Genomic DNA, 24,063 nt, shown 5'->3' on the forward strand with positions numbered 1-24,063 from the left:
CCTCCTCCCTTTCTCCGCTACCTTGCCCTAAGTGGTGGCCCTCTGGGAGGTTTTCAGGCAAGCCCACCCATCACCCTTCTATAACGGGGCTCAAAGTCTCGGCTAATTTGAGCTTGCTGGCAGACTCCAGTCTTGGGAAATTATTCCCCAGGGCGTCGTGGGGCAAAAATCCTGGTTTTTCTTTGGGGGCCCTTCAAAGGCCCTTTTGACACCTTCAAAGGCGTCTATGAAGGGTTACATTATGAATGGAAAGTCTTCGGTTTGCATAATTGGCCCTCCCTCATCCCTGGAATTTTAAGCTTTGTCAATCCTGGGCGAAAAAATCCTTAATCTCAACACCTGAATTCTGAAAGTTAGCTGAATTCCAATCTCAAGGGACAAGTCCATCCTTTAAAAGTGCTTTTTCTTTCTAATCCTGGGACGTTAACACTTTGCCCTCAGGCAAAAGCAGAGCAAAAACACACCCGCCCTTGTCTCTTTTAAAGCAAAAAACTGAACCTAATGAAACCTGGACCCACCCACCACCTCCTTTTAGGGGTCCAAAACTCATTTCTTCCACTCTGCTGCTAAAACCTGTTTGTTGGTTTCCCTTCCTCAACAGGACTCTCAGCTCTTTTTTTCAGGGCAACTTCTGCCTCATCGGGCAAAAGCGCCTTTTAATAAATCTCTCCCAGACTTGGCCTTGGGTGTCCCGGCTTGGGACCCGTTCTTCTAGTTCGAGCAAGGAACACTGGGCTTCACAACCCACAGGGGCTGTTGGTCTCGCGTCCCTGCTCCCGGTGGGGGTGGGGTCTGTTTCCCCTTTATCGGACAATCCCCTCAGGGGCCCGGGTAAAGCTGGGTTGGTCTGGAACCTAACCTCCTCTAACCCCTTCTACCCCTCCCCCCAAAGGTGGGAAAGTGGGGGAAAGGCTCAAGGTCTTTGTTTTTAACAACTCTTTTTAAAAGAAAGGAGCACATTAAAAATTTCTAAAGGCTTAAATTAATTCTTATTTCAATTTGGCTCTTGCCTACCCCTGACCTTATCCACCTTTTTAATACCAACCCCAGGAGAAATTAGCTTTCCTGGTAAGAATAAAGGGGCTAAACTCGCACTAAACCTTTTACTTAACTAATCTTTTTGTCAGCACTCCTACTTCTCCTTTTAGATGGGTTCTTACAGGCGCCTGATGCATTTCCCTACCTTCCACCCTGGGACACCCGTTTTAGCTCCAGATCGGCTTCAATCTTTGGATCCTTTGCCCTTCAGCCTAAGAACATGGGACAACTGACTGGGAACAACACCGGAAAACACCCCTTAGATGCCCTCTGTCCCCAAATCCCACACCTCACGCCTCACCTCCTGGCATGCCCCCAAATCTCTACCTTGCCAGCTCCAACGTTAAAGAGATCAGCGCCCCTTTTCCACATGCCTTTAGAGGTGACTGTGGGGGGGAAAAAAGGACCCCTGAACTTGGAAAATCTTGGAAGGAAAATCAATTCTGTCTCAATACAAACTTTGCCCCTGTCTTTTCCTTAAATGAATTTAAGTTAACTGTGAGGGAAATGTCGGAAAGATTCCAATCGTTCCCCCCCTAGCTAATGTAATTAACCCTTTGACTCTCTCCGGCCTTTAATTCCAATGGATCCGGATTCCAACCAGATCTGAACCAACTTTGGGGCTACACCCCAAAGCCCCTCGAGCTAAGTCTCCGACTTAAAAGTGAGGACCCTCTGTCCACTGGACCCTTTGTCCAGTGCCCTCCTTATCTCTACCTTCACCTATCTCTTACTTCTAAACTCAATAATAAACCTCTTTTATTAATCTAGCTCTCTGGGCCAATAAATGCTTTTATTGGGAATCCGTGCCGCTTCTAGACCTCTTATACCGCCGTATCCTTGCGCCGAATCTAAGGGGTTGCAGGGAACTCTGTTTGACTCCCTGTACCCCAAACCTGCCACTAGACCTTAACTAAACCCTAATTTCATTTAGGTACCCCAAATGTGGACCTCAACATGTGATCTACACCTCAACATTTGGTTCCAGACCTCAACACAAACAGATTTTAATAATAAGGTTAGATCTTCTCCTACTTGACAGCCTTTCAAGTTCTTGAAGTCAGTTATCATGCTCTTCCTAAATCTTCTCTTTTCCAGGTCAAACATTCCCAGTTCCTTTTTTATCAGTCAATATGACATGAGCTCTTGACCTTTTACCAGCTTTGTGAAATTGTGGATTATTTTAATGATTCCAAGTTTTTGAAACAAAGGCTTTCTCACAACATCATTCTTCCAGTTTTGCTATCTGGAATGCTACAGTACAAAAATTTGAGAGATTATCACCAATAGAAGTTCTGGTCACATAATAAGAGAAAGAGAAAAATAAAGGATGATGGTCCATATTCTCTATTTGTGGTTTTAAAATGTGAAAACTGCCAGAATATTGGGAAAACCTCTGAGAGAAACCTGTGGAAGGATATGGGCAAGAATCATATAAGATGGAAAGGGATGGATGGATTGTGATCTATTTTTTTAAAGGGAATATTTACCTTAATGAAATACTAAATCCATTTGAGTTTCAAATTATTGACTTATATTGAATTAGCAGTCAAATAAAACCCACACATTGCTTTCACATGAACTCTTGGCTAACTATACTTCTTCCTTCCTATACTTGTTAAGCTGAGATAGTGAATCCACATGTAGGACTTTACATATTTCTCTATTATATTGCATTCTCATATACTAAGACTTTTTAGATCCTTTATCATCCACAAATTAGCTTTCACTCACAGATTTTAAATATATATAAATTTTATAAGAATATGACCTATATCTTTATTCAAGTCACTGATAAAAATATTAAACAACAGTGGTTTCATGACAGATTCGTGAGATATTGCACTATAGGCTTTTAAGTTGACATTGAGCTATTAGTAACAAATACTCATCTCCAGTCAATCAACTCATTCTAAATTCACCTAAATCTGCAATTGTTTAGTCCATATTTCTTCACTTTGTTCATGAGGTTAGCATGAGAAACTCTGAAATCTTTGGCTGATATTTTTGTTTACCATTCTTCTTTATCTGGCTGTGATTATTGAAATGCTAAGTCTACAATGAAATGAAATTGAGGCTCACCCACAAGGCAATGGAGAGTTATAAACAGAATGTAATACATTATAAGCAAGAAATTATAAAAATTTATTAAAAAATATAAAAATATTAGAATAAAATGGTCTGATAATATTAGCAAGAGGGGAAAAATAAACTAAATTCTGTATAATCTATATCTCCACTGGTATACTCAGGATTCCAAGAAAAAGTGAGAGGCTCCATCATCTTAAGTAGTCTCTCTGTCATGAACTTTGGAAAGACATAGGCAAGAATCCCACAGGATGGTTAGGAATAGATTGCAGACTGTTTCATCAATCAATAAATAAGCATTTATTTAGCACCTGCCATATGCCAGGCACCGTGATAGATGTTGGGAATATAACTATTAATAATAAAACAATTCCTATACTCAAAAAGTTTACATTGTAATGGGAAAACAAGAAGTATAATCTATAAATGCATAATAAGAAAATATAAAGCATATAAGATAATTAAATGCAAGGTACTTAGGAAGGGAAGACATTAGCAGTTGGAGGAATTAGGAAATGCTTTATAGAGAATATTGTGCTCTACACACATCATGAAGGAAGAGAGGGATTCTGTGCAAAAAAGATGAGGAGAGAATACATTTCAGAAATGGAGGCCTGTCAAAGCAAAAGTCACTGTCAGGTGAGAGGAACAGAGGAAAAACTAATTTGAAGAGTATTCCCAGGTGAGGTTATAAATATTTCAGAATTTGAATGAAACATTTCCTGGATTTACCAGTCTAGTGATCCTGTCAGAAAAGGAAATGAAGGTAATCTAGCATGATAAGAAGCTTTTAATGATAATTATTTCTCTTTCTAATGGTTTAAAAACCTTATCTTTAACAATATATCATAGAATTTTTTTTAGTAATTCAGTTCCAGTTCACTGGCTTATTATGATTTTCAGGTTTTTTCTCTTGCTCTCTCTCTCTCTTTTTTTTTTTTAATTAGGACTGTAGACCTTTAGTTTTGAGGTCTTCCACTTTTCTCAATCTTTCAAAGATGATAGACAATGGCTATGCAAATACAGCTGACAATTCTTTTAGTTTCCAAAACCCAGGTGACCTGAATTCATTAAAGGTAGTTAGTTATTCACTTACCAACCTCTTTATTGGTAACAAAGTTTCAGTTCCTTGTAAGCCATTTTTGTTCTTCCTTTTTTAACCAAATACTTTTTTTCTATAGAAGAGAAAGCCTAAATAAGTTGATTACTTCCGCACATTGTTTGGTTTCCCATCTCAGGTTACCTTCATTCACCTCAACCTAATGACAATCTCCCTCTTTGATATTACTTTTGCTTCCAACATAGCCTTAAAAAACTTGCATTTTTGTATATTTTTATACTTTGTTGCTATAATCAATTCATTCTAAGATTTCACTTTCTTGAAATTATTTTCTTAGAAATAATTCCCCAGTGTGGAAGCTCCCTCTGCATCATGACTTGGCAGACAAAGATTAGAAAATTATATATATATGTATGTACATACCTTAATATCTTTGAATGTTTCCCAAGCCACAGATGATATCGAATTATTTGCTCATTGTCATTCAGCCTGTATGTGTCAGGAAGGATTTGAATGTAAGTCTTTCTAATGTCAAAGCTAACCCTTTATCTGTTACACCATAATACCTTTCCCTCTATCATTTACTCTTAATTCCATCTTCTTTACATGAGTTTTAAAAATAAAAGTTTATCAACAAATCCCTAATGTATATTATATTGGTCACTTTAAGTCCTCATTTTTTCTCATCAAAATAATTTTTTATTTGTGTTGTCAAATCCTAAAATCTTTTCATCTGTCTTAGATTACTTTTTTTTCCTAAAATTTTGGGATAGGCCTAGAGTCTAAATTGCAATATCACTTGTTCCTCCTCCCCCAAAGGTACTTTCACTTTTATTTCAGCTCTTTTGTTGATCAAAATAAGGTCCAGAATAAGTTCTTTTAGTCTCTTCTTCACAGTTAATAAAATTAAATTATTGTTAAAAAAAAAAACAAAAAAAAAAAAACAAGTCAATAATTAACTGCTTTTAAAAGAGAAATAAAGAACACTAGTAGATTTCTGGATAATTGAAGGGCTTCATCATTATTTCACTATGATTCATTTTCCTTTTGTGATATGAGTCCCAAATTCCTCCCTTATTTCCTTGTTCTGTCCAAGTGGGTCTGTCATAATTATGCCTGATAAATATTATATTTTTTCTTCTATTGATCCTCCCTTCCCATTCTTTTTTCCTCAATTTTCTTCAAGTGAATATATTTCTTAATATACATCATTCCATTATATTTTTATCTGCTATTTTTCATTAGAGTAAATTAACTATAATCCATTCATGGAAATCCCTTCTAACTCTGCAAATCTTTGTCTTGACTGTAAAGACTGAGTCATTAACTTTTTTATATCATTCAAAAGTGACTGGCAATTTATAGTAAGACACTCAATAAATGTTGAATAAATGAATTATTTAAATTGTAGAAGAAAAAATCTAATAAAGAAAAGTACTTTTATATTTAAGTGTCGGTCATAAAAATATTTTCTCTGAATGAATTTTTAGATTTAATAATATATTGAAAATTTATTTTTGATCTCACTTGCTATTCCTTTCCTTTAGAAAATAATAATAATTACATGATTTCATTTCATTTCAGTTTGTAAGAGACAAATAATTATAACCATCCCCTACCATTGACAAATCTTGTGGTTTTTTCCTCCTTTACAATACAGAATGAAGTACAAAATTTATGGAAAGAAAATTGGATTATACTAGATTCTGCAAAAAGATATGGCTATGAAGTAGTTGATACTTTCAGCATAACTATGGGACGCTACAAGGAATTTCTGCAAGGAAAGTGTGGATGCCATTTCCATGAGGTATAAACGTGGACTATCTATTTGTTCAATGAGTTATTAATAGCAGTTAGTTTTGTTAAAATTTTTGATTCATTGTATTTTCTCTTGCATTATCATTTCTATTTTGCCTAAGAAACCTGAGACATTAAAATATTAAGTAATCTGTTTGGTTTTGCTGCTGCACAAGTTAGAGCATGTGGGAATCCTAGCATTAAGCCCTATAAAACAAAATTTAGAAAACATGTTATCTCTTTAGCATTTCTTTATAATGTTTTAAGCCTAAAGCAACCACGTGAGTTACCTAGCCTATCTCCTGGCTTCCAAAAAAGACTCCTCATGAATTATGCCTGTCTGAAAGAGATCTTCAGGATAAAAGATTAACACGTTCTTCCATTATTCCATTCAAGAATCTCTTCAAATTTACTGACAAAAAGCTCCATTTTGCCTATTCTCTTTTAAAATATATCCTTTCTTTTTCTGCAAAGGTGATAAACCTGGTAAACCTGTTCCATTTAGAAGCCTTTCATATATGATGATGATGTACTCTTTACAAAGAACAACTTGCTCCCCCTCTGACATCTTCCCAGGAATTGAAATGGATTTGTGTTGATCTATTCATAAAGTTGTTGGTCCCCAAACAATGACTAGCCACAGTTAAGTGTGTAATCATAAAAGAACTAAACTTAGTAATTATCATATCATTAGAACCATATTCTTACCACCTTTTTAAAAATAACCTTTTGTGTTAAGCTTTAATTGGATAGTTCATAAGCTAGAACTCAGGAAAAATTCAGGTGAAGAAGGGGACACTGGGTATATCAGGAGAGTGGGTCCCTGTATTTATTGCTTAAGATTTCTTACCCCCCCTCCCCGAATATCTCAACTCCTAGAAAGGGGTAGTTAAGTAATGGGACATAGCATTAGATGAAGTTAGGCCCCTATAAAAGGCTTTCCAGATACCTCCCAAGGTGATTACATAAGGAGTAGAGTGGATTGACCTTTCTGCACAGGATCCATGGAAAAGTACAAAGCAAGAGAAAAGAAATAGTCTAAATGAGTATGTCCCAAGATGAAGACTTGCAGTGATATCCAAGGGAGCCTACTCTAGATAAAACTCTGGCATTCCACTTTATCCTTGATGACCACTGTCCCTATTTTACAGTTAACTGAACTGAGAACAGAAAGCTAACTTAATCATAATCAAACTAAAGAATGAAACATAGTTTTTTTTTTTTTTTTTCACATAGCTACCAGTTCAGTCATATCATTGCCAATAAGCAACAAGGCAACGTGTCTACTTATATCTTTGCCAAAATGGAAATATCCTTCAAGACTTCCTCTATCCTTTGTTCAGGAGGCAGAATTGTGCTTAAAAAACACAACAGTATGTGTCCTAAGGAAGGGTGAGCAGTAAATGCATAACACAGCCAGCACATAATCAGAATTTGCCACAAAAACAAGTCAAAGGCTGCCAAAGCCACAGAAAACAGGGACTCAGAAAGACAAAATGCAGAATTCTGTTGCCTCTTCTTAAAAAGTTTTTACATAATGTGTCTTCAATTAGTTTTTCACGGGGAGAGGGTTGGAGAAAGAAAGTAGTGTCTGCTTTTCTTTTGCAGCTTTAGTGCTCTGCTAGGCTGAGGGAGATATGCTTGGAAGATTTCCAGCATAGCTTCAATTAAAAGCAGAAGATGCCATTTCCACATGACATATATCTCTTCTCATAGTCGTCTAGTAGATACTGATAATCATAAACCAGAAGAATTATATGCAAAATCTTTCAAAACTTCAAAATATGATGTGAAGGCAGGCTACATTACAAAAGTAAAAAATGGCCACAGGCTGCAAGGACTGTTCTTTCCTTCCTGTTGCTGTTACTTGGGATTTCCTTCTTATTTCTTTTCTTTTTCTCTATCATAAAAGAATAACTTTAGATCTGGAAAAGACCTTAGAAGCTATCAGTGTGACCTCCCCCCCCCCTCCCCCATTTAAGGAATGAGGACCCAGCTAAGTTAAAAGCTTGCACAAGATTGCATAGGTAGTAAGTGGCAGAGATGGGATTTCAAGCCAGGTCCTTGGGCTTCAAATCCAGACCTCTTTTCACAGCTCTCACATCAGCCACTTGGGACCACCTCATTTTAATTTCTTACTTCCATTCATGCAAGCCAAGATCTAAGAATAATAATTAAAATTTGTGCAATGCTACAAAACTCTTTCATTACAATAGCCCTCAAATGCAACTACTTTCCACATTATGAAGATGAAGAAATTGGGATCAGGTTGTAAAAATGATTTGGCCAAGATCACCGAGTTGGTAAATACTAGACTAGAGAGTCTAATCTAGGAGTCCTGATTCCAAGGAGCTGATTCCAACCTCCTATTTGAGTTATCCCCCACTAAAAAGTCCTAGATGAAGAAAAAGAAACCTATACTTATTTTCCCTCAATCTGCCATAGCTGTTTCCTTGCTCTTCTCCTTGGCAGTATCTCCTGGAGCCAGTCTACTTTTCTTTAATGAATCCCTAGTCAGCTTCTGTGACAAAATGTTCCACAAGATGACAGACTTCTCTCTAAAAAAGATATGAACATTATTTCAATCAGTCCTTGATGTTCAAAGTTTCACCTTTAAAAATTTTGTGCAGGATATTTTTCCTTATTAAAATCAAGAAAATGGACTATGAAAAAGAATGAAGAAGGAGAGGTTGATTGGAAATAAGCTCCTCATGTTATTCCAAAATGGAACAGAAAGGAGAAAAGTAGGTGGTGTCAAAGAATGAATAAGAAAGTGACTGGTCTAATTCCCAGACCTGACCAAAAAAAAATCAGTAGTTAACCGAATCAAGGAGCATCCCAAATAGATTGAACTGGCAAGAAGCTTTGTCCCTGTACTCTCTACTTTCTCAGTCTCTCATTATTGTCCTCTGAGAGAGCTACAAACACCAGGCCGTTGGACACATCATTTGTGGCTTGGAGATAAAGAAATTCCTTTTTTAAATTACCCAGCAGAGATGAGAATCAGATAGAAAAATCCAAATCCCACTATACTGGAGAGAGATGTATCCCCATCATTCTAAGGTAGGATTGTGAAGACATTTTCACATGGAAACAGTTACATATGCTAAGCTGGCCAGATGTGAACACTCTTCCATTGTGCAACCCATCTATTCAGTACTAATATGCTGACTAGGTTTCTATACTAGACAGACAAGTGATACAGTGGATAAAGTACTAGATCTGGAGTCAAGAAGACTCCTCTCTGAGTTCAAATCTGGTTCTGTTACTAACTGGGGGATCTTGGGCTTAACCCTTAACCTTTAATCCTGTTTGCCTCAATTTCCTTATTTATAAAATGAGCTGAAGAAGGAAAGGGCAAACCAATCCAGTATCTTTGCTAAAAAACAAATAACTCAAATGAGATCAGGAAGACTAGGACACAATTGAAACAACTGAACAACAACAAAGTTTTATACTATTGACACAAGTTCACTATGAATTTTAAAAGCTATATAAGAAGACACAACTGTGCATAGCTTTTCAGAAAATGTTTAGTGGCTCACATAGATCCTTAGAGTTCAGATGGACTTTAGAGATCAAACTTCATTTTACAGATAGAAGACTTAAGTAAATTTTTGCAACATAAGTAGTGCTAATTTGAGTACTGTCTGTGTCAGTAATAAATCATCCTTGGTTCAAAGAATGGTCTTCTTTTGCTAACTTTGATGCCCTGGTCATGCCCTCATCACAGTTTTGTCTCATTTACTCTCAGAGATTCTCAAAATGTGGAGAAATGAAGTAATGTTGTGTAAATAGATAAATCTTTTAACAGACAGCTGTATTATACTCCTACTCAGAGCCACACCTACTTCCCAGGATACCTAAGTTGATTCTTGGTAGCAGCTATATTCATTTTGATCTCTATGATGTTTCAACTAAAATGTGCCTCTGGGAAATTTGCCTTTCCAATTACAATATAACCTGATAATATCTTTCTCATCCACTTCACGCCCTTCTTCAAAAATTCCTTAAAATTGTAACTCATTCATTGCCTATAGTATGTTTTCTAGTTTTTGAGCATAGATAAAGAACAATGATAGTCATGTAGGGCCAAAATGTAACATTTTTATCTTTAGAAAGTTGGGATGAAAAATCCATAATAGATAAATAAATAAATCAGGCTGAGTTCTGTACCACTATCACTCCCCCCCCCCCAAAAAAAAAAAAAAAAAAAACTGGGATGATAGACATATTTGATTATTTTGCCAAAAGTTAATCATATGATAAAATAGATTGTTAAAATGGACAGAGTGGGTGAGGAATCAGGAGAATTTGGTTGCCAATCCTGTGCTAAATCTAGAGTCACAAAGACCTAAATTGAAATCCTGCCTCAAATACTTCCTAGTTGTGTGATCCTGAACAAGTTGCTAAGTTATTATAAGGATTAAATGGGATAATATTTGTAAAGTATTTAATAGCACAGTGCTTGTCACATAGTAGGTGCTCAATAAATTCTTGTGTCCTTCCTCCTCTGGCACTTATGATACTGGAGACATGACCATCACTTTAATTCTCTCAGCCTCATTTTCTTCATCTATCCAGTAAGGATAATAGTATCTAGAGTATATGACTTACTAAATTGTTTAAAAATTCAAATAATTCAAATGAAATTATTTCTAGAAAGTCCTTTGTAAACTTAAAAGTCATGTATAAATGTCTGTCTTTATTAATCTCCAAATTTATCTCAAGGTCCTTTTAAAAGATGATTTAATCAGTCAACAATAGCAAAAACAAAAAATAAATCTTGATGAACTATTTTTTTTAACTAAATAACAACAATTGAGTCATTTTGGCTTAGGAGGGGAAGATGGGGAGTTTCTGTGAACTACCTCTTGGTCTCCATGCTCTTTTTTCAATGTGTTTCTGAAACAAAACAAAACAAAAAATAGAACATTGCCAACTAAGAGTGATAAATATTTTGCCTCATTGCCAGGGCAAAAATTATATATTCATAGATTTGTAGAACTAGATATAGCCTCAGAGATCATCTAGTAAAGGACCTTCATTTAACAAATGACAAAAATCAAGGTCCAGCCAGGCTATGTTCAGGCCACAGAGCGAGAAAGTGCCAATACTGGGGCTCCTTCTCCTCATCAGGTATTCTTCCTATTACCACCACACCTCCTTTTATCATCTGTTCTACATTCATTCATCAATGTTCATTTATTCATCAATACATCCATTTATCACATATTTGTTACGTGCCTACTAAGTGCAAGTATCTACTTCTTAATAGAGGTAAATGTCTGCCATGGATGAATATAATCATTATACTAATGTCTTCCCAGTAAACTTTGCTTTCTTGTAACAATTTATAATCATTACAGGAATATCTTTCCAGGAAACTTCTTGTAACAATTTATTATTGATAATAATAAAAATAATCCTGTACACTTATGTAGTGCTTTTCAATTTTCAAAGAGCTTTCATATTTGCTTTTTAGGGTCAAAACAAATCTATTTCATGAGCCTCAATTACTACTAGTGAAATTAAAAGATTTTATAGAATCTCTTTCATCTGCCAAGGCCCCAAGAGTGAATATATTTTCCCCACAATTATATAAACAATTTCCCAACTAGGGAACAACAATTTGGCAAAATTGAATATGCAAATTAATTGAATAAGTGGATGTTTTTCTGCTGTATAGAAATAGAATGTTTTCTTCCTAATATTTAAAAAGGGTAATAAACCACATCATATAAGTTGCACAATATGGTCTTGAATGATTTCCCTAATATAGTAAACATTTATTGAACAAGCTAAAAGACTGGGAATACTCTAGTATTATCCTCCTCAAAAAGGCTGGCTTTAGAAGTGATCAAAATAATTTATACTGCAATTATTTAACCTTACTTTTGAGTCCAGTGGAGAACTTGAGACCTAGTAGAATCTCTGCTTGCATAGGCCTTTTGAAGTATCATACCATTTTTATATGAAAATAAAACAAATCCTTCTTAACTCTGATTAATAAATTTATCATCTATTAATCAATCAATAAGCATTAGTTAGTCATTGACTATGTGATAGATACTGTGCTAAGTTCTGTGGATACAAATAAAAGACTGTTTAAAAAATATCCCTTCACTGGCAATACCAGAGCCTAAATCCTGAACACCCTAATAGTTAATATTGCAACTTGATTCTCACTTTCCCAGGTTTCCTTCTCATTGATCAGACTCCCTGACAGGGTCTCCTGATTCCCAGTGTCAATAGCTTTTCTCTTTAGCATTGGTACTCTGACTCACTCTTTTGTCAAATGCAGACCTCATACCACTGAGTCCCTTCTTGGTATGAGATGGTCCCTTAAAATAACTTGTCTTTGAATTGACTTTCATCAAATTGTTCATGACTCCACCACAAATGGCCATTTGACCATTGTTGCAGGCCTCCAATAACAACTAGCCCTAATTTCCCAAATGGAACAGGCCATTGTAAGGGATGCTTGAGTATTCCCACAGTCCAAAATTCCATGGCAGATTGATAGCCCTCTTGGTAGAAGTCACCTTCCATCTTAGAAGAAGAATATCCATGAGGAGAATATGAGATGTGTCGGAACAACCTAACCTGTACTGAGCTCTTTTGATCTCTAGAAAATTTCCTGGTCAAACCAAATAGATCATTGAGGCAGAATTAGTTTTTGCTACTGTTTCTTCATCAGCCATGGCCATATTGTACCTACAAGTATATCCTTAAGAATCCCTCAATGACCAATCCAAGTTGTTTCATATCTCACTATGGCGGAGAATCCAGAAATGGCTATTATTGTTAATAGAAGAGAGCCCCCTGCTGGAGAACATTGGAGATTTTTGTCTCAGAGCTAAGGGATAAATTTGGGAATCTAATAGAGTCTGAGATATGGCTCCTCCAGGGACTTAGAGAGGGATCAAGGTATGGTCATACATTACTCTAGTACCTTTACCATGAGTGAGCTGCTGAAAGAGAATGAACCAGCCCTGATAGAAAGACTTATTAAGAATATAACAGAGTGACTAAAGAAGCAACTTATGAAGGGAAATTCAACTTGATTTCTAGTTCCCCCCATATAAAGACAATGGCACTAAGGTTCAGCTTCAGACCTGATTCACCAGATCCCATAGCCAATAGCTCCAGATTTCCCAACCCTTCTGATAACACTTCACCTTCAAAACCCCAAGCTTCTTAAGAAGCACATACAGTTAACTAGCTGGGGTCCAGTTCCACTTGACTCAAACAGAATAAGCCAGAAGCTAGGGAGAAAAACAATCCCTATACATATTCTCCCCCCAAAAAATGTCTCTAGCATTATTTTAAGTGGATTCTGCTTCAGAATGGATAATGGTCTGATCAGCTATAATCCATCCTTGTACATTCTTTTAAAAACAATCTGCTCTTAAGTAAAATTATATGGAGCTAACAATAAAGGATTAAGATGCCATCCCAAAGCAGTCCAATAATCAGTGGTGACCCAGCTACTAACTGATGTTTTCAATCTCAAATACCTACCATCTACCCAAAATTCAATCAAACTCAAATACAGGGGCCCTTGTTTTTGATCAGTTTAATTCTAGATTATCTGCTTAACTGTCAAAACTGTCTGATACCTTTTTGTACAAACTCAGGTTTCTGAGGAGACAAATTTTCCTGTAATCAATATGCAAGTGCTTTTAAAAGTATATATTTCCAATTTCTTGACAGAGGTAATATCTGTAAATGAATGTCTTCTCTTAGTTTTGCTATTTCTCTCTCTGTTAATGGCATAATAAACTGTTCAGAACTTTTACCATTTTCTGCTGCTTCACATGAAGTTTCTACTCTTCTATATCCTAATATATTTTACCACTTGTGTGAAACAAACATTACCTCTTACCTGTTTAAGTTCTAAAAAGTTACTGTTAAATGATATAATTAAAAATAGTACATTTTTAAAACTAAATTAATAATTTCAGAAAGAGCATTGGCAAATTTTAATTGCTTATGATCTATTTGTATTACAAAATGGTAAAGATAAATGCTTATTTTAATTTAATGTTTAGTTTTAACAAAATATAGAGATAGAAAGATTAGAAAGCAACTATGGGAGCTATTCAACCATGTAGAAGTTTTGATTAATCCTATCCTAAAACTTTTCCTTGTTAAAACAATGAACCAAGTTCTTTATGGACTAGAGTTATGGGTCAAAATATTCATATCAGTTACTTGGACAATGATAGACAGAGGCTTGATTAAATGACTGTCAATGTCTATCCAACCAACCTCTATAGTGCTTAAAAAAAAAGACTAGTCATAAAGGGGAAATTATAAATAAACATGAGAATGTAACTGGGTGTCTATTATTTTAAAGAAGAATCTACACTGAGTAGTCCTTAACTTTGTTATGTAACTACAAATCATTCAAAGGAAGGAAGGAAAAGATAAATGAAATGCTAATATTACTGGCCAAAGTCAAATTAAGCCCAATATTATTGTGTTGTTGTAAAAATGTGATTCCATCAGTATAGAAAACACTCAAGGTAGGAATTCCTTTCCCCCAAACAGATTGGTAATTCTTCTATAACTTATAAGCAACTTGAAAAGTTGCCTAGAATACAGAGAGTTTAAATAACTTTTCCATGTCACATAGCTAACACGTTTCAAAATCAGGACTTTAATTCAAATGTTCTTGACTCCAAGGCTAATCCTAGATCTAATATGCCATACTGTTTTTCAAGTTCAAGACATAAGGTAATTAATATCTAGGGAACAGAAAGAAATGTAATTGTTAACTGTATTAAAATACAAGGCAAGGTACCCAGTAACTGAAAAACTACGATATAAATCAAAGAATCCAAGCATTAGAGGTTGGGGTGTCAGAATTAGGAGTAAGACTGACTTACCACTAAACCAATGCTACTTAATATGCTGTTCTTTATATTTGCACTGCCTGGGACAAGATTATAGATGCCTGATGTCCAAATTGTACCACACTAGTTTGGAAATGTCAAGCTTAAATTAATCCAGGTAATATGGGCTAAAAACAGTGATCATAATTTATCTAATTGCTTACTTTTCTCAAGGTAAAAAAAAAAAGTATAGTTATTCATTTCTATACAACAGCAGATTATAGTATTCCTTTAGCAAAAGTAAAGGTAATAAGCTTTTATACAGCATATATTGGAAGCACTAAAATCTTCCAAACCTACAGAACTAACTCTGAAAACAGTAGTGTGAAAAAGCCTAAAGCTTGAAACAGTTACTCACCAGCACCTTTAGCAACAGTGCCCAATGTTAACATAAAATTCAAAGTTAAAAATAGAAATGAGCAAACAACAGCAACAAACAAACAACAAAAAAAAACTGACCATAAAAAATCACTATGGTGATAGGAAAGTACAAGACTCAAATTCAGAAGATGCTATCAAAACAACTGCAAGCAAAACCTCAAAGAAAAACATAAATCGGAAACAATTGCTTCTTGATGTCTGTTAGAATAATTAACTTCCACTTGTTTAATTCTAATTGTTAAGGAATTCTGTTCTTCAGTGAATTTTGTACTTCTTTTTTCATTTGACCAATTCAGGTTTTATAGGTTATTTTCTTCAGTATTTTTCCCTCTTTTACCAAATTATTCCTTTCATAACTTTCTTGCATAAATCTCATTTATTTTCCTAATGTTTTCCTCTATTTCATTTTTAAATAATTTTTAGCTCTTCCAGGAGTGTAGAAACATAAAAAGGTAAATATAAAAGAAAAATTATAAAGGATTCAGTAATGTTAAACTGTTTACATTCCTATATGGAAAGATCATACATGTAACTCCTATGATCTTTATCATTATTAAAGCATTTAGAAAGACTTACATAGACAAAGGACACCAAGTATAAACACTTGAATTAATCATTCATTGTATGAATGACTTTAGATGAGTTCAAATTTAAACATGGAGTAAAACCACAATAATAATAGTAGTAAAGATTAAAAAGTAATTATTTCAGATTAATTTGAAAATGAAAAAATGAATAAGATTAAATATTGATAATTAAAAGACAACCTAAGTTTCATCTAATATATAAATTTAGCCAAATTCAAATAAGCAGACAATTTTTCCATAGACAAATTACCTTTTCTTATTTCAAGAAAATTCAGTGCCGTGAGATTTATTTCTGGCTTGAGAAAAGCAGAATAAAAAATGCTCAATAGATTGAGTGCCTTAAGACTGAAGAACTGAATGACACAAGTTGTTTCTAATGAATTTGGTGGTTTTGTTGTACTTTGGCAAATTCTGTTGGTTTTTAATGAATATAAATGATTCTTTGATGTATTGACATATTAGATGCAGTAGATCAAAGGATAGAAAGTGGACCTGGAATGCCATTGGTTTAGTCAACTTCCAGATAATGGAACTCCCTTTATCAATACAGATCAGAATCTTCCCTTCAACTTTAAGTCTTTGACTGTTGCCAAGGATACTACAATATTAAATGATTTGCCCAGAAACACATGGGCAGTTTGTGTCAGAGACAGGACTTAAAATCAGATCTTTCTGACCTTAAAGACAGATTTCTGGATGCAATGCCAGCTCTGTCTCTCATGTAGATCAAAAGAAAAAAACATTATTTACTTTGTCTTTCCTTAACAAATTCTTTTCAGTTATACCCACAACATTTACCATCTTAAAATATAGCTTCACTTAAGATTATAAAAGAAAAAAAATAAAACAAGTCACTTTGAAAAGATTTAACCAGCCTGGTATGGTGGGACATACCTGTGAGTTCAGCCACTAAAGAGACTGAAGCTGATAGAGCAATTTATTTCAGATGTTCTGAGTTACAGTAAGATTAAATTCAGTTAGGTATCTACAATGAGTCCAGTAACCATATTGTGAGTGCTTGGAGGCAACAACTACTTGAGGTAGATAAAGAGACAGTTAAGGAGGGAGGGAGGGAGAGAAGGAGAGAGGGAGAAAGGGAGAGGGGAAAAGGGAGAGGGAGAAGGAGAAGGAGAGAGAGAGAGAGAGAGAGAGGTAAACAGCATATAAAATGATGAATGAATTAATGAATATATTAATGAATATGTGATAAATATATGCTGAATATATGAACAAACAAGTAAATGTATGAGTGAATTTAAAACATTTAAATGAATCAGTAAGTAAATGTATTAATAGAGTAATGAATGGCTGAATGACATTTTATATATATATATATATATATATATATATATATATACATATATATCAATACAACAGACAGAACTTTGCAAACAAACTTGTTATAATAATGCCTTTGTCAACATATCATCATGATCCCTACCTTACATTAATAGTGAATATTTCAAATGCTCAAAAGAACTGTTTATAACACAGAAACTGCATAGTCCCTGACCTCAAGGATCTTTTAACAGTGGTTTGAAGTCATCCAGTTCTTGTTCTAACTTCAAGTATCTTAGACATATGTATATATGTAATAATGTCCTTGAGGACTTATATCTGAATTACTTGGTATTTTGTTTTTCCATGCTATACATACTTGGAGGTACTATTAACTGACATTTAATTTAATTTTTAGAAAGAAGAGAGCTTTATTCTAGATAAATAACTTGCTTTATCCTCAGTTTACTAAATAGTGCCATCCCAGAAATATCCTGCTGCTACAGTAATCCCAACATTTCAAAAAACAAGAGACTACTACTGAGTTTAAAATGTTCCTGGGCTCTATTTAGGACAATGTTATTCCTCTGGAACTTTTTGCAGGAAAGTACAATAGTTTATGAAATATGATCACCTTCCCTTCACTGGATTTCTTGAATTCCCTGGGCTATGCTAATTTCTCCCTTTGCTAATTTCAGATAGAGTGATATGTGTTTGAAGTATAGTGTTTGGACATGGTTCATTTTTACATACATAGATGACATGGGCCAAATAAAGTTTCTTGGCATGACATTATAATCAATAAAATAATCAATTTTCTAGGACAAAAGAATTAGTTTTGTTCCCTAACATAAGAATTATAGCAGTATTTCACTATCTTGAATGATACATCAAAAAAAGGAGATTCCACAGCCTTTCTTAAGAGATCTAAGCCAGTTTTTCAGAATCTGTAAAATTTACCATTATCATCCTCAAAATGTTTTTTCTCCTGTTTGTTCATTATGCAAATTATGGGCATCAAACCATATTGTTCTACTCACTTTCCTATAACTAAGTAACCTAAAACAATGTGGAATCTGCTTTCTCTTATCTTCCATGTCCAACCAAACTCATGGCATTTTGCAAGATCTCTAAGATTCAATAAAATCTTTTTTGTTTCTGACAAGATATTTCATTTGAGATGGCATTCTTATAAGACTTTTTTTTTGCTTGTTTGAGGTGGTAGAGCTATCCTAAACCAAGGGAGAATTTTAGTAACTTAAAAAACTATAACATAAACTGTGGGAACTTCTTTTTTTTAATAAAATGAATTTTTTTGAGGGAGAAAGAAGTGAGTTGCCAGATCCTGATGGAATTGGAACCAATATCCATCTTTCTATGTGTGTTTTGTGTATGTGTGTGCATTTTGGGTGGGTGTCTAAAAGACCAATTGACAAAAATTGTGGAACACATGAGTGGCTTTCAAAGTGAACTTAGAAGTAAACAAATTGCAATGAATTGTAGAGACAATCCTTTTGAAATGACTTGAAGTAAGACAATAATAATAGCAGAGTAAATAAATCAACAGCTTCACCATAAATGAATGTCTCTAAAATACCACAGAACCATTCATTTTTTCTTTACCTTGAAAATCTTTGGACAATATTTTTGAAGCCATTTAATTGTTATATTTACTTTAAGTATCATAGACATATCTAAGCATTTCCATGAAAGTTCTTGGAAGTTTAAAAATGACAAGATCATAAGCAGCATTCACCATGATACCTGGAAGCATAGATACTGACTCAAAATGGAAGTCATTTTACTTTCAACTACTCCTATACTCACTGAAATTTATTACTACTTGGCCCATTAATGAAGCCTATTTTGGTTGCTACAGCATCTATACTAGTGCTACCCAAGATTCTTCATAATGTTGCAATAAATTCAGCCTTGAAATCATGGAGAGGATCAAAATCATTTTTAAAGGGCAGAAAAAATTGATTTGAAATACTAGCCTATAAACAGCCATAGGCACATGAAATTGAATTCTTCACTATACCTCATAAACCTTCTACATCAAGAGGCCACTTTTCAAGTTCTGGCATATTTATCATACAGACGATCCAGACATTTTCAAAGCTCATTCTAAAGAGATCACATAAATAAAATTAACCTTATTTCAGCCTCAGAACACTGGCACAATAAGTTGCTTCTGGGTCAAAACTCTACATGCATGCTTGAGTTTTTCCCTGAATAAGTTTCCTTGAAGAATATTTCCTAAATTGGCTCTCAGCGATTTTAAGCCTCCTCCTCAAAAGGAGAAAAGCTTCAGAAAAACATCAATGAATCTCTCTGGCTAGACTATTATATCTTTAGAGTTACACTATAACTAAGCAATGATAAACATAGCTACTCATAATAGAAACGAGCAACCTTTAGACCTGGTATATTAATCAGTGGTTAAATGCAAACTGAGCACAGAATTACCATCATGGGGGATGATTTGCTGATTTGATGTTGCCTCATAGGAGTCATTCACTCTAAGGACCTCATTTGGAAAAGTGAATCTGCTGTAACTACAGGAAAATATTTCATTTCTCTTAATTTAGTTGAATCAGTCTTAAAATATATTACTACTCTAAATTGAAACATCAGGCTCATTGGCAACATGGCCAAAATCTCTTCTTTAAAATTGATTTTACAGTTTCTTTTAATTCTAGAATGTATCTTCTGTGCACTGCAATAGGAGTAGCCATGGAATGGATTTTTTTTCCTTTGTACTGTCCCATGCCATCAGAAATTGTATTTCTAAAATAGCTTATTTTTTAAATTAATTGTCACTTCTCAAAAAAAGAGGCAGAATGAAATAGTGACTAGAAAGCCAGTCTCAAAACCAAAAAGACTTGTGTTCAAATATTTACATATAATGGTTGTGTGACCCTGAGCACAACACACCCTATAAGCGTTCTCAAATATATTGCAAAAAAGATGCCAAAGCCTGCTCTGGTCAGAGTTTCTTCACTTGATAGTTCCCTGTACCAATGAAATCACAAATCTAATCTTGATTTCTGCCATTCTCCATCTTCACACACACACACACACACACACACACACACACACACACACGAAAAAGGCAAGTAGCCTAAGATTTTGCTTTTAGTAACAGCTAGCTGGAAGTGATTATGTCTAAAACAATGTTTTAGAACTAAGTGTCTAAAACAATGTTTAGAAATAAGGAAGGCTATTTGATGTCCATTAAGACGCACAAATTATTTTTAACCCAAAACAAGATTTCATATGCTCATACCATCTTGACAAATTTTCCAACTGTTCTGACTTAGACTCCATGCTATTTGATCAATACTCAGGACTGATTAACAGTTAGGACAGTTCCCACCAGGGATGCTCTGTATAGAAGAACTGAAAGTTTTTAAATGCTTCAATTATCCTTTAGCAATCCAGGATGTTCCCTCAGATTCCCAAGAGCCTAGGGAGGTGGGGTCACTAACTAGAACAGTTCCTCTGCCCATATCTTGTTTTTTAATTGCCCTTGAAATGTTTTTATAATTTTAAAAATTGTTAATACTTTTTTAAGGGTTTTATGTTAAAGAATGCTTTGCAGTTATTATCATATTACATACAATAGGATCATTTCATGCAAAGTACATTTGAAGCTCTGACTGACCCCACTGACAGCTATTAGAAAAATTCAAATTGATTACAAGTCTATAGTGAAGTTAAATAGCTTCACTGGAATCAGAAAAGGGACAGAGCTACGAATTTCACTCTCACTTTTTTCCCCTATTACAAATATAAATTGTCAATCAAAACAAATTTTACCTTGGTTATATCAAAGAAAAATTTGTTTCATTCTGTGTTCTGAATCCTTCCTTTCTCTATGAGAATATGTGTAAGTGTCCTTTCATTAATCCTCCAGAATCCTGGTTGGCTATTATACTGACAAGTATAACACATATAAGTATGGGAAATAGTATTCCATCGAGCAATTTGGAACTATGCCCAAAGGCCTATCAAATTGTGCATACCTTTTGATCTAGCAGTGTGTATATACACAATAGTGTGTGTATTCCAAAGAAATCATAAGAGAAGGAAAAGGACCCACATGTGCAAAAATGTTTGTAACAGCTCTTTTTTGTGTAGCCAAAGAATTAGAAAATAAGTGGATGCCCATCAATTGGGGAATGACTGAATAAGTTATGGCATATTGCACTACAGTGCAATATTATTGTTCTATAAGAAATTATGAACAGGCTAATTTCAGGAAAGCCTGGAAAGACTTATATGAACTGATGCTGAATGAAATGAGCAGAACCAAGAAAACATTGTACACAGAACAACAACATTGTATAAGGATCAACTATGATAGACTTAGCTTTTTTCAGCAATACAGTGATCCAAGGCAATTCCAATTTTTTTTTTTTTTTGAGGCAATTGGGGTTAAGTGGCTTGTGCCCAGGATCACACACAAACAAACATTAAGTGTCTGAAGCTGGATTTAAATTCAGGTTCTCCTGACTCTAGGGCCAGTGCTCTATCCACTTGGTTATCTAGCTATCCTTCAATAAACTTTCAATAGAAAATGCCATCCACATTCAGAGAAAGAACTAACGAGGCTGAATGTGAATCAAAGCATACTATTTTCACCTTTTTTTTGTTGTGTATGTGTGTGTGTGTGTGTGTGTGTGTGAGTGTGTGTGTGTGTGTGTGTGTGCAATTTTTCCTTTTTGTTCTGGTTTTTCTTTCCCAGTATGACTCATAGGGAAATATGTTAAAATTGAATGTATATGCATAACTTACATTATATCAGATTGTTTGCTACCATGGGGAGGAAAGGAGTAAGGGAGGGAGGAAGAAAAACATTTTTGAGAACCCAAAATCCTACAAAAATGAATATTGCAAACTGTCTTTACATATAATTTAAAAATCATATACTATTAAAATAGTTTTTTAAAGGTACAAAATGATACTTTATCACATTTATATCCTTAACTTATTCAGCCATTCACTAGTTGATGAGTACTTCTTCAAATTGTCATTATTTGCCTTTTCAAAAGAAGCATAAATATTTTTGTTTTAGAATTTGTTTTGCTTAGGATTCATCTCCCTTTTATCTGCCCCTCCTCTACTTCCCTTGCCCTTTCTCTTCTTTCTCTCCTATTTTCCCTTTTCAGTCAGACCTACATATGTACCCTGACAGCATGATAAAATATGCTTAACTATAAAAAAACCTAGACACTGTCTTCATAATCTCAAACATTTGAGTTTCAGTCTCCTCCCTTCCACCTCCCTCCCCCTATCTATGTTGGTTCTGCTTAGTAAAGTATAAAAAGGACTGATCTTATTGGCAGAAAGCTTAACTAATTTGAATCAAGTCTTTGCCATTATCTAGCTATGTGTCTCTGGCTAACTATAAGACATCTAAAGCAATTTATTTACACACCTACCTCCAGTTCAACTCTAACCTTCCACAGAAGACTTCATCCTTCCTTACCCCAACTAGTTCCTTCTCTCTAAGGTTTCCTTCCATCTGTTCTAAACCCTCATTTAGTTCTACATCCATATCTATCTTATATACATATTGTGGTTTGTGTATTGATTCCTTCATTAGAATATAAGCTGCTTGAAGGCAGGAACCCTGTTTTTTGCCTTTCTTTGTGTTCTCAAGGCTTAACACGATGATTGATACATATTAAGCACTTGAAAAATGTCTTTTAAATAACTGACTTGATTGTATATGCAATGACTTTTCCCCAGTATTATCTTTTGATAATAGAAGCTTTGTTGTTTTTGTCTTTATAGCTCCAATGCCTAGTGCTGACAATTAGAGGATACTTAATCAATGGTTATTGATTAATCGATTGATTGATGTAAATACCCTTGACTTCCTATTATTCATTTTCATCTTTTTTCTTTGCAGGTAATTAAATCTGAGGCTTCCAACGACTCTCATCTTATTAAAATGAAACCATCAAGACAGCATGTTGTGGGAAAATATTTTAGCAATTTGAGAAAACAGAAGAGACTGCAAAGCTATGCAATTGATGTAAAATCACCATATCATGTTAGAGGCCCAATCAATCAAGTCTGTTCGGAAATTCTTCTCAGCAGGATATGTACTCGTGAAAGGACTGTGTAACCTTCCTTCTGGAGAAACAACTTTGCAGTTGGAGACTTTCCACTTATCTGGTCTGGGAACCATGTCAAATGCATCACATATCACTATGGATCTTGCATGCATGTTTGCAGACAGAGAGAAAAAGACAGACAGACAAAGACAGAGAGAGAGACACAGAGAGAGACAGAGACAGAGGAGGGGCAGAGAGAAAGAGAAGAGATACTCTTCTAAGGATATACAATGTCAAGATGAGCCCCTGCACGTTTTTAAATGAAAGATAAAGATGCAAAATAATTTTAATTTTTTCTTAAAAGGAAAGGAAAGGAATAATTTACTTGAAATATAGACAAAATGCTTAAGCAAACTAAAGGCAGGGTATTAGTTTTTGTGATAGTAAAGATAAATAATAGGCACTTGAAATATATGAAGAGACCCTATAGCTCTTGAACATCATTTTTTTCTTACCTATTGGTACATTCATGTTGAAGGGGGAAAGGAGGAAGTAATTACATTCCACTTGCAACCAGGTACAATACTTGTGTTCTTGAGTAGAAGAAAATAGAGTATTTAGAATGATATTGGTTTTATAAAAGAAATCCTTCTGAAAACATTTTCCTCCATTTGCTTGATTGTTTATTTTACAATTTAAGAGATAGGGGTAGGGTGGAAAGGGGATTTGGAGGAGAACCAGTATAGGAAACTCCAAAGGGTCTAGAGAGAAGAAACACTGAAGTCAAACTCTTTAAAGCTATCACTTTAGTTGACACAAGTTCTTTTTATAAGAGTCTTTGCCCCTATATATTTGAACATATTTCC

General features: G+C 34.6%; 1 protein-coding gene across 1 annotated transcript in view; it reads left to right on the top strand.

Annotated features, from left to right (window-relative positions):
* Positions 1 to 23,377, top strand: part of CPED1 (cadherin like and PC-esterase domain containing 1) — a 384,623-nt gene extending 361,246 nt beyond the window's left edge. Inside the window, exons 23-24 of the mRNA XM_023504833.2 lie at positions 5,847 to 5,993; positions 23,050 to 23,377. Of these exons, the coding sequence (XP_023360601.1) occupies positions 5,847 to 5,993; positions 23,050 to 23,268 (366 nt within the window). The 3' untranslated portion in view covers positions 23,269 to 23,377. The remainder of the gene's footprint in view (positions 1 to 5,846; positions 5,994 to 23,049) is intronic.
* Positions 23,378 to 24,063: the final 686 nt, after the last annotated feature.

This window comes from Sarcophilus harrisii, chromosome 5, assembly GCF_902635505.1.
Source record: "Sarcophilus harrisii chromosome 5, mSarHar1.11, whole genome shotgun sequence".
Classification (NCBI taxonomy): Eukaryota; Metazoa; Chordata; class Mammalia; order Dasyuromorphia; family Dasyuridae; genus Sarcophilus; species Sarcophilus harrisii.